Source organism: Haliotis rufescens, unplaced genomic scaffold (genome assembly GCF_023055435.1).
Source record: "Haliotis rufescens isolate VD_foot unplaced genomic scaffold, xgHalRufe1.0.p SCAF_7, whole genome shotgun sequence".
NCBI classification, from domain to species: domain Eukaryota; kingdom Metazoa; phylum Mollusca; class Gastropoda; order Lepetellida; family Haliotidae; genus Haliotis; species Haliotis rufescens.
In genome coordinates, this window is record NW_025964361.1 from 26535137 (window position 1) to 26550872 (window position 15736).

Below are 15736 nucleotides of genomic sequence, written 5' to 3' on the forward strand. Positions count from 1 at the left end.
TGTGAGTGTGTGTGTCTTTGTCTATGTGTGTGTGTAAAGTGTGTGTATGGGCGTGGGTGTTGATGTGTGTGTTTCTGTCTATCTATGTGAGTGTGTGTGTCTTTGTCTGTGTGTGTGTGTGTGTAAAGTGTGTGTATGAGCGTGGGTGTTGATGTGTGTGTTTCTGTCTATCTATGTGAGTGTGTGTGTCTTTGTCTGTGTGTGTGTAAAGTGTGTGTATGAGCGTGGGTGTTGATGTGTGTGTTTCTGTCTATTTATGTGAGTGTGTGTCTTTGTCTGTGTCTGTGTTTGTAAAGCGTGTGTATGAGTGTGGGTGTTGATGTGTGTGTTTCTGTCTATCAATTTGAGTGTGTGTGTCCTTGTCTGTGTTACAGTGACTTAAATCAACCACATCACTGAGCCTGGCAGCCTGATCAATTCAGTTGCCTTATACGATAAGCAAACGTTTCTCTGGCCCGAAATCGTCAAGTAGGTATCTAGAGTCGGTCTTCAGCCACAACGTACTGGTACATTAGTCTCACATCTCAACCCTATACGACCTCACCCACGACCCCCCCCCCCCCCCCCCCTGCACTCTTCCCCCAAAATAAAAAAACCAAAAACGTTTTATGATGATGTATCTTAAGTAAGTACATATCAAAGTATATTTGACCCGCGTCCGTGGTCTAGTGGTAGAGCGTCCGCCCAGAGACGAAGGTCGGGGTTCGATTCCCGGTTGCGGCATACTAAAAGGTGTTAAAAAGGTACTTCTTGTTACCCTGCCTGGCGCTCTGCATTCAGGGGCTAAAACAAGGACTGGTCGTCTCGGTGCCAGCATACTGTGCTGAGTGGGGCGTTCAGGTTCAACTGCGGCATGGTATCTCAGTGTGCTAGCACTAATAAATCGGCATCAGTCCCAACTAGTACAAGCAGCCACAAAAACACACACACGTACATGCACGTCGCTATGTAAGTGCAATTATCTTGGACGCGACGTTAAACCCCATTTCACCTCACCTCATAGAAGTACTTTATAGGATAATGTATGAAAATACCGGTGATTCTCACGGAGCCTGCACTACACGTTATCCGAACTAGTATATTACGGCGTATCTATTTTAATTTAAACACCATAAATACATGGCCTAGTTCTATAACACCCGGGAACCTGATAATAACCCAGTAAAACAATGTATCGGGACTGAATCTTTAAATCAGTTTATTTATTGTGAGCAGGTAAACGAAATGTCGTATGATACAAACTATAGTCGGTCTTGCGCTGAAGGGACTTTGTTTGAAAACAGCCAAAAACACGATGTGAAGATTGTAGTGAACAAATTGTATTTTCTATTTCACTATGGAAAGATTACCTCATGTACTTGAACGCAACAAGATACGAAAATAGATTGGATGTTGAGTATAGAAAAGGATGTCCCAGTTTTGATTTGACTGTACTTATTATCTTAGTACTTTCGTTGTCAATGTACGAATCACGTACATGAGCGTGATGTCCGTTGTCTACCTCCGTTTATTTCCTTCATTCTTTGTATTTGCATCGGCTATCTGCGAATCAGGCGATATACCTACCGGAAGAGTACGTTCAGTGTTAATTCTCATAACAATAGATGTTACGATAGGCGATTTGGCAAATCTAAACGGAAATAAATATTTGTTCGGAAATAGCGCCTTGTTCTACTTAGATATTTCTATGTAACAATAAGTCAAAGCATGACAGACCACGCACACGTAGTTGTCAACGCTCGCAGCATGACCTGGTTGTAAACTTCCATTTCCCCATATGCCACAAGCCTCGTCTTTCAGTTTCGTATCGATTTTGACCGGACCTTGTCGAAACAGGTCCTAATTGTGCTGGTTCAAAACGTCCGGTGAACGTGTTTTAAGTTATCAAAAATGTCTTCGAGGGTGACAGTTTGGTAAAAAAAACATAAACGGTTGTGTCTTTACCAAACTCAACATATTTTTACATTGATTATTTTTTTATTGTAATTTTTGGCTGATACAGGAAAGAGGTGGGAGTACCTATCTTTTCACGAACTGATATCAAACTGACACATGAAAAGAACATAAAATTAAAATGACAGATAATAAAATACACAGACAACAAATTCGTTAGCGAAAGCCTGAGGACCACAAAGACGGAGAGGGGCGAGTAGGGAGGCGCTACTATCACTGGAACGTGACGAGCTTGGTTTTACGCCCCGGTGGCATTGTTTTTATTTTGCCAATAATAAATCATTATTTACATTCTTGTGTATGCTTTTTTCAATATACACCTCGACACTGTTGATGCCGAAGAACCACAAGCCCTAGACGTCAAGCGAGCAGTGGACTTTGACAAATGTGCCTTCAAAATGTGAGAAACAGAAAACACTGACAGACTACTTTAAGTAGATGAAGCAAGTTGTTAAGACAGTAGTACTTGCATTTACACGAGGAAACGCGTGTCGTTAATGTGATAAATTCAGTGAGTAATGTCTCTATTGTTATGTATAAATGGGAAAATTATTATTATTTTTGCAATGTCATTAATTATAAATTAAGGAATGAATGCATAAACAACATAACAATATAAATATTTCGTTTTTAATGATTTTATTACAAGGTACACACGGTTATTATCTGTCGTGAAGACGTCCGATTTTCGATCACAAATCACTTAATTTCGTTAATCCGACATACTCGTTAATCCGACACAATCATGTGAAACCAACGATGTCGGATTAACGAGACTTGACCGAACTCGTATATTCATGGGTCTATACATCCACTGTGGCATAGTGGGCACTGCAACCCTGATGGTGATACGGCCTAATCCCTTAATCCTTTGTTGTTATAAGATCCAAATTCAAAAGTGGGCACAGTGGGGGTAAACCGTCCAGACTAATTATGTCGTTATAAGCATGTGCTTGATAAACATAGTTTATTGTATAGAAGCGAGTAAACTCATCAAGGACCCTGCTGGCTAAAGGCAAGCACATAATCAACTTCAGGGAGAACAGTGCGAGGGCTGGTAAAAAAGTTCTAAGCCTGACTAACTTTTAACTGTGGGCCATAACAAAGTGAACTAGTCAATGTAGTACATTGTTTGCGTAGTTTATTGCAAGAGTATTTGGTCTGTTTAGGCCGTTTGTATAATAGTGACAGCCAGTTTAATGTGAAAGGGGTCCAAATGGACATGGAAATGGAAAAGAACGATTATCGAACAGTCATCAAGTTTTTTTACTTCAGAGAAAAGTACTCCCCAAACATTCATGACCGCATGTCACAAGTGTATGGGATTAAGTGCCCTAGCTATTTCACTGTTTAACGTTGGGCAGCTGTGTTTAAGGCCGGCACCATTCCACTTCTTCAGCACCAAAGAAGTTCAAGTCTTCAAGATAAATTAAGAAAGTTGTGGCCACTGTAGTCTGGGATGCAAATGGTGTGATCCTTGTTGATTACTTAGAAAGTCAAAAGACGATTACCGGTGCCTACTATGCTGAATTGCTTCATCGGATGAGAGATTCTATCAAAGAAAAGCGGCGAGGAATGCTGACTGTTGGAGTTCCAATTATTCATGACAATGCCTCTTCTCGCACCTCACGACTTGTAATGGTTGCTGTGAGACAATGTGGGTTCGAAGAGGTTCCTCACGCTCCATATTCGCCAGACCCGGCACCAAGTGATTTCCGCCTGTTTCCTAAAATGAAAGAACATCTTCATGGAAAGTGCTATGACGACAACGATGACCCCAAGCTGCTGTGAATGTGTTTTTCAGGGTGCTTTCAGAAATCTTTTTCCTGACTGGAATTGAAAAACGATATGATAATTGTATTGAAAAGCAGGAGGATTATGTTGAAAAATAAAAATAAAAACGCTTTCACAATTGTTGCTTTGTTTGTTGGGCTTAGAACCAGCCCTCGTATATTTATATTTGTTTCCGGTGTAATGCTGCACACAGCAATACACCAGGCGTATGATGCCGACCTGTAAACAATCGAATCTGGACCAGACAAGGAGATATATCAAGCAACGGGGCACGCCGTCAGGGTAAGATCGATGACACGCAATCAACCAAATGACCGAGACTGATCCCCCGATCTCGGCAAACTGGGATTCGAACCCACGATCGTACGAGGAGGCCAAAGGGACGCAACTCTATACAGCTAATTGCGGCGCCTTTGACAATAGGGCTAGGTTGACCTGGGATATTCAACGTTCTTGGGACAGTACTTGTAAAATTCACAAATTTGACACGTACAGTGTAATTAACAATAAAGTCTCACTGACTGAGTGAGTGAGTTGTTAGCGCGGAGAAAATCTTAAAATGAAGATAGATTTTTAACCACGAGCTCGGTAAATGATGATTGTTTGCTTGTTTGTTGTTTAACGCCACACTCAGCAATATTCCAGCTATTCGACGGCAGACTATAAATAATCAAGTCTGGACCAGACATTTCAGTAATTGACACCATGAGCATTGATCCACACAATTGGGATACCATGACATGCATCAACAAAGTCAGTGGGCCTGACCGGATCTCGTTTGTCGCCTCTTACGCCAAGCTTGAGGGCGGTCGGGTAGCCCAGTGTTCGACCCGGGTTCGAATCCCGACATGGGTACAATGTGTGAAGCCCATTTCTTGTGTCCCCCACCGTGATATTGCTAGAATATTGCTAAAAGCGGCGTAAAACCAAACTCACTCACTCACTACGACAAGTATGGGTTGCTTAAGACCTATTCTACCCCGGATCTTCACGGGCCGAAAAATGATGATTACAGGTCAAGGATAATAATGGCAGCATCCAGAGAATTGAACTCATGAGCCGCGGACGGCGCTTTAAACCAATGGGCTGAAACCCATAAAAACATCACACAGTTTACATTAGCCAGATACTATTTCTGTCTCTTGCTGCGACGCTAGTATTTGTTCTTAACTTTTCGACTTATCGTTAATGTCCTGTTGAAACTAGTTTCCATGAGGAAACATTCAAAGGGGATACTATAAACACTTTCTATACGATTCACGTTTTATTTTCCGAATACTACACTATTTATACCAACGTTATAAATTAAGTCATAAATTAATGCTGCTTTTATCAAAGCTGAATGTTATTGAATTACACGTATGACACAATCAGCAAGGTCACTAAAAACGAACACCCGTAATTAAGTTGATCGGCTGTTACGACAACCATAGGGTGTTGGAAGTTTTCCAGTTACGGACACATTCATTGGAGGATTTTTAAAATTTCCATGTTGAGTAATTACAACAAATCATTAATTAAATCATTTTGCATGAAATTGAAATGATAAGATATTAAATGTTTTATAGCTTAATTACCTTATGTACGACTTTGATGTTACAAACTTGTCTTATAGTGAAGTGGAACATACAACGATAAACAATATTCTCTAAATTAATGGGGAGGTCGGGTGGCTTAATGGTTAAAGCGTTCGCTCGTCACGCCGAAGTCCGGGTTAGATTCCCGACATGGGTACAATGTGTGAAGCCGAATTTCTGGTGTCCCCTGCCTTGATATTGCGGGAATATTGCTAAAAGCGGCGTAAAACAACATTCGCTCACTTACTCTATACTTAATACTAGTTTACATTGAATCGATTATCTGTAGAAAAATAAATCGTCTTCTAAATCCGTGGATTTCAAAAGTTCTCTGTAACATGACGATATCATATAGTTTCCATCTTCTTGATGCAACAAGAAAACACCGAGCAGACCTATATTGTATTGTCAGATGATGGGACCCTTCTCTGCTCATGTAAGACTTTTAGAGGACTGTAGAGGTTGATACACCTACAGTTTCATCGTGGGGCCTCGAAGGATTGTAGAGGTTAATACACCTACAGTTTCATCATCGGGCCTCGGAGGATTGTAGAGGTTGATAAACCTACAGTTTCATCATGGGGCCTCGGAGGATCGTAGAGGTTGATACACCTACAGTTTCATTGTGGGGCTTCGGAGGATTGTAGGGGTTGATACAGCTTCAGTTTCATTGTGGGGCCTCGGAGGAATGTAGAGGTTGATACACCTACAGTTTCACCATAGGGCCTCGGAGGATTGTAGAGGTTGATACACCTACAGTTTCACCATGGGGCCTCGGAGGAATGTAGAGGTTGATACACCTACAGTTTCACCATGGGGCCTCGGAGGATCGTAGAGGTTGATACACCTACAGTTTTATCATCGGGCCTCGGAGGATTGTAGAAGTTGATATACCTACAATTTCATCATGGGGCCTCGGAGGATCGTAGAGGTTGATACACCTACAGTTTCATTGTGGGGCTTCGGGGGATTGTAGGGGTTGATACAGCTTCAGTTTCATCGTGGGGCCTCGGATGAATGTAGGAGTTGATTCACCTACAGTTTCACCATGGGGCCTCGGAGGATCGTAGAGGTTGATACACCTACAGTTTCATCGTGGGGCCTCGGAGGATTGTAGAGGTTGATACACCTACAGTTTTATCATCGGGCCTCCGAGGATTGTAGAAGTTGATACACCTACAATTTCATCATGGGGCCTCGGAGGATCGTAGAGGTTGATACACCTACAGTTTCATTGTGGGGCTTCGGGGGATTGTAGAGGTTGATACAGCTTCAGTTTCATCGGGGGGCCTCGGAGGAATGTAGAGGTTGATACACCTACAGTTTCACCATAGGGCCTCGGAGGATCGTAGAGGTTGATACACCTACAGTTTCACCATGGGGCCTCGGAGGATCGTAGAGGTTGATACACCTACAGTTTCATCATGGGGCCTCGGAGGATCGTAGAGGTTGATACACCTACAGTTTTATCATCGGGCCTCGGAGGATTGTAGAGGTTGATACACCTACAGTTTTATCATCGGGCCTCGGAGGATTTTGAGGTTGAGACACCTACAGTTTCATTGTAGGGCCTCGGAGGATTGTAGAGGTTGAGACACCTAAATTTCATTGTAGGGCCTCGGAGGATTGTAGAGGTTGATACACCTACAGTTTTATCATTGGGGCCTCTGAGGATTGTAGAGGTTGATACACCTTAGTTTCATCATCCGGCCTCGAAGGATCGTAGAGGTTGATACACCTTCAGTTTCACCATTGGGCCTCGGAGGATTGTAGAGGTTGATACACCTACAGTTTCATCATTGGTCCTCGGGGGATTGTAGAGGTTGACACACCTACATTTTCATTGTAGGGCCTCGGAGGATTGTAGAGGTTTATACACCTTCATTTTTATTGTAGGGCCTCGGAGGATTGTAGAGGTTGATTCACCTACAGTTTCATTGTGGGGCCTCGAAGGATTGTAGAGGTTGATACACCTACAGTTTCATTGTGGGGCCTCGGAGGATTGTAGGAGTTGATACACCTACAGTTTCATTGTGGGGCCTCGAAGGATTGTAGAGGTTGATACACCTACAGTTTCATTGCTGGGCCTCGGAGGATTGTAGAGGTTGATACACCTACAGTTTCATTGTGGGGCCTCGGAGGATTGTAGGAGTTGATACACCTACAGTTTCATTGTAGGGCCTCGGAGGATTGTAGAGGTTGATACACCTACAGTTTCATCGTGGGGCCTCGAAGGATTGTAGAGGTTAATACACCTACAGTTTCATCATCGGGCCTCGGAGGATTGTAGAGGTTGATAAACCTACAGTTTCATCATGGGGCCTCGGAGGATCGTAGAGGTTGATACACCTACAGTTTCATTGTGGGGCTTCGGAGGATTGTAGGGGTTGATACAGCTTCAGTTTCATTGTGGGGCCTCGGAGGAATGTAGAGGTTGATACACCTACAGTTTCACCATAGGGCCTCGGAGGATTGTAGAGGTTGATACACCTACAGTTTCACCATGGGGCCTCGGAGGAATGTAGAGGTTGATACACCTAGAGTTTCACCATGGGGCCTCGGAGGATCGTAGAGGTTGATACACCTACAGTTTTATCATCGGGCCTCGGAGGATTGTAGAAGTTGATATACCTACAATTTCATCATGGGGCCTCGGAGGATCGTAGAGGTTGATACACCTACAGTTTCATTGTGGGGCTTCGGGGGATTGTAGGGGTTGATACAGCTTCAGTTTCATCGTGGGGCCTCGGATGAATGTAGAAGTTGATTCACCTACAGTTTCACCATGGGGCCTCGGAGGATCGTAGAGGTTGATACACCTACAGTTTCATCGTGGGGCCTCGGAGGATTGTAGAGGTTGATACACCTACAGTTTTATCATCGGGCCTCCGAGGATTGTAGAAGTTGATACACCTACAATTTCATCATGGGGCCTCGGAGGATCGTAGAGGTTGATACACCTACAGTTTCATTGTGGGGCTTCGGGGGATTGTAGAGGTTGATACAGCTTCAGTTTCATCGGGGGGCCTCGGAGGAATGTAGAGGTTGATACACCTACAGTTTCACCATAGGGCCTCGGAGGATCGTAGAGGTTGATACACCTACAGTTTCACCATGGGGCCTCGGAGGATCGTAGAGGTTGATACACCTACAGTTTCATCATGGGGCCTCGGAGGATCGTAGAGGTTGATACACCTACAGTTTTATCATCGGGCCTCGGAGGATTGTAGAGGTTGATACACCTACAGTTTTATCATCGGGCCTCGGAGGATTTTGAGGTTGAGACACCTACAGTTTCATTGTAGGGCCTCGGAGGATTGTAGAGGTTGAGACACCTAAATTTCATTGTAGGGCCTCGGAGGATTGTAGAGGTTGATACACCTACAGTTTTATCATTGGGGCCTCTGAGGATTGTAGAGGTTGATACACCTTAGTTTCATCATCCGGCCTCGAAGGATCGTAGAGGTTGATACACCTTCAGTTTCACCATTGGGCCTCGGAGGATTGTAGAGGTTGATACACCTACAGTTTCATCATTGGTCCTCGGAGGATTGTAGAGGTTGACACACCTACATTTTCATTGTAGGGCCTCGGAGGATTGTAGAGGTTTATACACCTTCATTTTTATTGTAGGGCCTCGGAGGATTGTAGAGGTTGATTCACCTACAGTTTCATTGTGGGGCCTCGAAGGATTGTAGAGGTTGATACACCTACAGTTTCATTGTGGGGCCTCGGAGGATTGTAGGAGTTGATACACCTACAGTTTCATTGTGGGGCCTCGAAGGATTGTAGAGGTTGATACACCTACAGTTTCATTGCTGGGCCTCGGAGGATTGTAGAGGTTGATACACCTACAGTTTCATTGTGGGGCCTCGGAGGATTGTAGGAGTTGATACACCTACAGTTTCATTGTAGGGCCTCGGAGGATTGTAGAGGTTGATACACCTACAGTTTCATCATGGGGCCTCGGAGGATTGTAGGAGTTGATACACCTACAGTTTCATTGTAGGGCCTCGGAGGATTGTAGAGGTTGATACACCTTCAGTTTCATTGTAGGGCCTCGGAGGATTGTAGAGGTTGATACACCTACAGTTTCATTGTAGGGCCTCGGAGGATTGTAGAGGTTGACACACCTACATTTTCATTGTAGGGCCTCGGAGGATTGTAGAGGTTGATACACCTACATTTTCATTGTAGGGCCTCGGAGGATTGTAGAGGTTGATACACCTTCAGTTTCATTGTAGGGCCTCGGAGGATTGTAGAAGTTGATACACCTGCAGTTTCATTGTGGGGCCTCGGGGGATTGTAGAGGTTCATACACCTACAGATTCATCATTGGGCTTCGAAGGATTATGGAGATTGATCCACCTACGTTTTGATAGTTTGAACTCCGAATACTGTCTTGGCCGGTACACCGATGCATTTATGTAACGTGTACCTTCCGGGTAGGTGAATCTTTATTTACCACAGCTATTTAAAGGCCTGGTTCAATCCCTGGCTGCGTCATCTCTCTCTCTCTCTCTCTCTCTCTCTCTCTCTCTCTCTCTCTCTCTCACACACACACACATACAAACACACATTCGTATCGTGTGGATATATGAGCGCAATAATTTTGAACGCGACGTTAAACCCATTTCAACTGTAACGGAAATATTATATTCATAAAACCGTGACCATAATTTTAGTTTGTTTGTTGTTAAACGCCGCACTCAGCAATATTCCAGCTATATGACGACGGTCTGTAAAACATCGAGTCTGGACCATACAATCCAGTGATTGACATCATGATTATCTGGGATACGATGACATGCATCGACCAAGTCAGCGAGCCTGACCACCCGATCCCGTTAGTCACTTCTTACGACAAGCATGGGCTGCTGAAGACCAATTCTCTAACCCGGAACCATCACGGGACCCATAATTTTAGTATGTGTATTGATTCAAGCATTTAATCAATACCATTGAGTTGGTTGGTTGGTTGCTTTGGTTTGTTGTTTAACGTCGCACTCAGCAATATTCCAGCATAGTCACCTTTTACGGCAAGCATTGCAACTGGTTGCTGAAGACCTGTTCTACCCGGATCTACCCGGATCTATGTATTATGTTTCTGGTCCCCGCCCGCAACGTGTTATACCCCCGCGTCGGGCATTGCTATTTTCTGGATTTTTAACCAAGGGCAGGAGGTATGAGTTAGGAGGTCCAATTTGTATTATATTTACTATTTATCGTTTCTTTCTAGGGATGACTACTCTTGGCAGACACATGTATGAAACTATGGCTTGAATGGATTTACACACTCAATATTCCAGCTATTAGACGGCTGGCTGTAAAAAATAAACGAGCTTGAGCCTTGACCAAACCGTCTAGCCCCTTTGGGTAGAATGTACCCCGAGCATCCCATTGCTTGCCGTAAAAGGCACCAACATTATAATAAGAATACAATCAATTAAGAAACACATATTTACAGATGGATCCAAGGATGGTGGCACTATTGCTAGTACTACTGTCATTGCATCGAGAACAGTATCTTCAAGGTTAAAGCTCCATATATTCACAACAGAAGCAAACGCCAGACTATTTCTTTATTTTGTATATTTGTTGTTTGACGACGCGTGAATTGATGCTTATGATGCCCATCACTGGATTGTCTGGTCCAGATCATTTACAGACCGCCGTCATATATCTTGAACATAGCCAAGCGCGGCGTTAAACAACAAACAACAACGAATGCTCTCAGTTTACAAAAGAAAAAGCTGTCAAGTGCACTAATCGGTCGCCACTGTTCAATTAAATGTCGCCACTGTTCATTTATTTTTTGCAGTAAAAATCGAGTCTTGGACACATTTAGCACTGTCTGCTTTTCAAACAAGTCATATATTTACAATTGATACACCACGAGGTTGACAATTCAATAGGTAACATTTACGTGAAACCTCTTAAACACAGGTAGGTCGTGGCAAATGACAGCACTTTTCGCACTTTTCGCACAATGAACATACAAAACATAAGTGTCAGACACATTAATGAGCGGCAGCTTGTGTTCCAGCAGTACTGGAGGACTGAATCACCAGTTCCCCTGCTATAAGCAGGTATCCCGCGAGATCCGGGTTGTCGTGTGAACGTCGAATTAGCAAGGTTACATTTCCCATTGTTCCGTTTTTCGTTTCCATCAGAAATATTTGTGATGTAAAATAGATTTAAAAAACAATAATACGAAACCCATTATATGTACATGATACACAATACACAATAATTGCAAATACGATGATAAACGCATGTTAAAGAAAGACAATTAAGAAGCTTGCTAATAACGGGTATCTTGATAGTGATGGTCAGTAACGTGAATTAAGATTTGGAAACCGATGAAGTGATCTAATGCGTACAACGCAATCAAGTATAGCTGTATTTTGTTACATCTGCACACTAACTGCTAATTTATCAATATGTTGATTATCTTTTAAATTATCCTGACGAATTATATCTATCTAGTTTGTTATTACACGTAAAAAGTTGTTGTATTCATTGACCATCGGGGTCTAAAGGTTAGATCGAATAAATACAAATGCATAAATAATTATAGGCGGACATATAATTAAACATCTACATAAAAGTCATGTTATTCACACGACGTGACAATGGTCGCCAAGATGGTTCTATGTACACATACAAGCAGCAACTGAGTATATATTTATGTTTAAATAGCGGTGCTTAAACAAATACTCTCCCAAAAAAAGTAGAGGAACATGAAATATCAATGTTTTTTATCGGTCGTCAGAAGAAAGATCAGCTTTGAAAGATGACCCCAAGGGATAGAACGGTTTCGGAACCAAAACGCCCCAACACATCCTAAACATACCACGTGGAACATGCAGTTCCTCCGGGCACGTGGGTAAAGGGTCACTCATGATTTTGACACTTCAAAGGAAGGCCTGAGACATGAGTATTGCCGATTTTATTATCCACAGTAGCACGTGATGTCTCTGTTCTTGCTTCAATGCTTTTATTCATGATCAGGGCAGGAATGCTTCGTCTACAACGTGATGAATGCCTAAGGGCTGTTGGCATGCTTCAAAATGGTAGAAGTCAGCGACAGGTAGCCAAATTGTTCAATGTGTCTCATTTGTAGACGTTGGAACAGGTTGCGCACCATGTTGGTCTACGTCTTGTCCTTCAAGACGATAACATCCTTGCCCACCGTGCGCGTATCGTACCTGACTACCACCAACAGCACTACATCACCAGAATGCAACAAGGGCCAGTCCTGCCCTTTTCATATAGAGCACGCCTGGGACATCGTTATGTTTTAATTTCCCCTACTTTCTTTGGGGAGTATATACGTGTAGCTTCTCTTTTGACCCACGTCTAAATTCATAAGCTAAGTGTACATCACATCTATTTAAAAAATCAATAATACTTTCCCCAGAGCTCGTAACAAATAATTATGTAAACACATAAAAACTATTGCATCTCCAAAAATAAAACATAACTATTGAATCTCCCATGAAGAAAACATGATGCATCTCCCATAAAACATAAAACATCTCCAACAAATAAAACAAAATGCTTCTTCCATTATGTAAAACAATGCATCTCCTATAACACAAACATTATGCATCTCTCTTAAATCCAACATGATGCATCTCCCACAAATAAAGAATAATGCATCTCCCATAAATAAAACAATTCCGTCCCATTTTAGTATTCATTGTTACATTGATGAACGGCTTATAGCAAAATCAGGAACCTCACATGAACCATGACATTCCAGTGGGCACCAAGTGTCCCCCCCCCCCCCCCCCCCCACACACACACACACACACGCCCACACCCACACCATGGTGATCTGTTTCTGCACATGCTCGCATTGTTAAAATCAAAACAGGAATTTGGTCATGAAGTTTACCTTGAGCTTCAGGTATGCCGCTGATCCGATAAGGTTTAAATTTTGTCACTTTCCACTAACTTACTGTTCACAACTAAAATATAAGAGACCAGAGAAGCCGTCTGATCTGTTTTATATTTAGATCTGTGCATAAAGATTCAGAGTGATAAAAAAATCATTGTCCACTCGACTGTATTGTTTCAACTGTCCCTGTACGTCGAGCAATATTCCAGCAGCTCCAGCGCATTGCATGTACATTTCCAAACCTTTGTGATACAATCGAACATGATCTTTCTACAAAGATTTCAAAGAGCTTCACGTGAATCTTGTTCAAATATTGTTTGATCAGGGATTGAGCATTTGATGACTCAGTAAGGCTTTCAAGAGGTTTTGTGGTTGACATGTTGAAAACATGTTTATTCGAGTGAGCACTTGATGTGCCTTTGCATGTGTTTGAGAAGCATGCAACCGGTGAGGCTAGATACGCTGACCTTTTCGCCAACACATGATATCATCACCAACTGATAGTGATTAATAAGTTCAAAACGTCAATGCCAAAGAAATATCCGTATCGATCAAATAGTGATGAAAGTTGTTCGTGAAAAGGGTTCTGCTCTACCGGTAGCAGCCATCACTAACAATTTTTTCACAAAAAAATAAGTTTTTGTTTTTGAAACATAACGCGGCACCAAGCAATACTTCTGACGACCTTCTCGTAACCAATTGAGTCTTGACCAGACAATCCAGTAATTATTATAAGTAATGATCAAAGTTGTCAACCAAGTCACCAAACATGACCACCTGATCCCCAAAAATAAGTAAGTGAGTAAGTATGAAATGTCCCTGGGAAGGTCATTGTAGGCACATCATATTGACAAGCAGCATAGTCAGTAAATTCCTCTGAATGTCCACTATAAGATTTCTATGGAGGATAGATGAGGTGAAGATATTCATATATGTTGGTAGTATTGAAGAAGGTGTGGTCATCTATATATCGGAGTCTCGCGTATAACGTCTTGTGTATTGTTTGATTTAACGAAGTAGTCATATCATATAAACATATCTCATTTGTATGCAACGAGAAACAGATCAACAGGGAGAGGAGCACAACTAGTACCCATTGGGATATTAATTACTTGTCTAGTAAGTAGTTTTGAAAGTCGTTTTGGTGATACATTTGCTGGAGCCTGCAATTCGTATGAACCTTAGGAATCCAGCGTATGGCTGAAATGGGTGAGTGAGTGTTAACAGTATTTTAGTTATATCGCGGCGTGTCAGCTTAATGTGTGAGGAAAGCCCGGAGTGATGCAGGTCTCAGGCGTTTACCACTTTGGTGAAACCCATGAGCACGGGGTATGGTGCTGACAAACCTAGAAACATAATCGGGGCGAACAGGGATTCGAACCCACGATCATTGGTTTCTGGCGTGCCGAAGGGACGCAACTCTGCACAGCGAATCGCGGCGCCTAAGAAATTCCAGCACAATAAAAAAAATCATGATTCACACACCTTTCCTATTTAGACAGATGACTGGCTTTGTACGTTGGATTAGATATACTAGCAATGCCAAGTCCCTGTACATGTAGTCGGAATCGTACAACCGACTATTAGACCTCCACAGTCAAGCCATGATATGTCAGAATGTTCACCTAACATTAAGGTATATGTCTTTCCTAAGTACAGCGCGGTATCATTATATTTCTTTTCAAATGAAAAGTTTAATTTGTCCATAGCTATGAACATGTAAGGTGTTATGTGAAAGGTATATTGATATATTCAATGCATGAGTAAGAACGGAAATTTTAAATTTCTGTGTTAGCGGTCTGATGTTAGCAATTATTCTTTCTGATTATTTCCGTCTTGTCTATTATTTTGCTTTTCGGTTGTTTTTTTGTTGAGATAAACTGAATGAAGTTTAAACAATCAACGAACAGGAAAAACCCAAATGCGGCAATAAAGCAAGCGATGCCACCTAATCCAATCCCTGTTGAAGATTTGCGTTCATCCGGTGCACTTGTCTTTTTCCGTATTGTGCTGGACAGAATCGACTTGTCGACAAGTAAAATCGATCGCAGCAATGCCACTTTTGCAGCCAGTTCTGTCTTGTTGCCACTGAAAATGCAAGGACACCCACAAGCAAGTACAAACTGACAAAGGAGTCCACTGTAGTCAGCCGGACAGAGGCATTCAAAGGCGTTGACACGATCAGTGCAAGTCCCGTTGTTTTTACAAGGACTGGAGGCACAGTCGTCGATGTCTGAAATAGAAAAATGACGAATACAATACAAAACGTATCATCGTTTACGGGATTAAAGTAAATGAAAGACTGTTTTACGAAATAGACTGACCAACACAGACTGACCTTCAATTACTCTGAATCGCCATCGTATCTGTATACCTTACTTACCTGTCTCGCACATGACCCCTGTAATTCCAGCCGGACAGGAGCAGGTAACGCCAGCACCTGTCTCACTACAGATCCCTTTGTTATGACAGGGGTTCGACGCGCAGGGGTCGAGAACTGGATAAC

At 42.5% G+C, this 15736-nt stretch overlaps 1 protein-coding gene across 1 annotated transcript in view; it reads right to left on the bottom strand.

Annotated features, from left to right (window-relative positions):
* Positions 1–14630: 14630 nt before the first annotated feature.
* LOC124137513 overlaps positions 14631–15736 on the bottom strand; it is a 493827-nt gene continuing 492721 nt past the window's right edge. Inside the window, exons 58-59 of the mRNA XM_048387755.1 lie at positions 15614–15727; positions 14631–15463 (exon numbers count right to left, since the gene is read on the bottom strand). Coding sequence (XP_048243712.1) covers positions 15036–15463; positions 15614–15727 — 542 coding nt within the window. The 3' untranslated portion in view covers positions 14631–15035. The remainder of the gene's footprint in view (positions 15464–15613; positions 15728–15736) is intronic.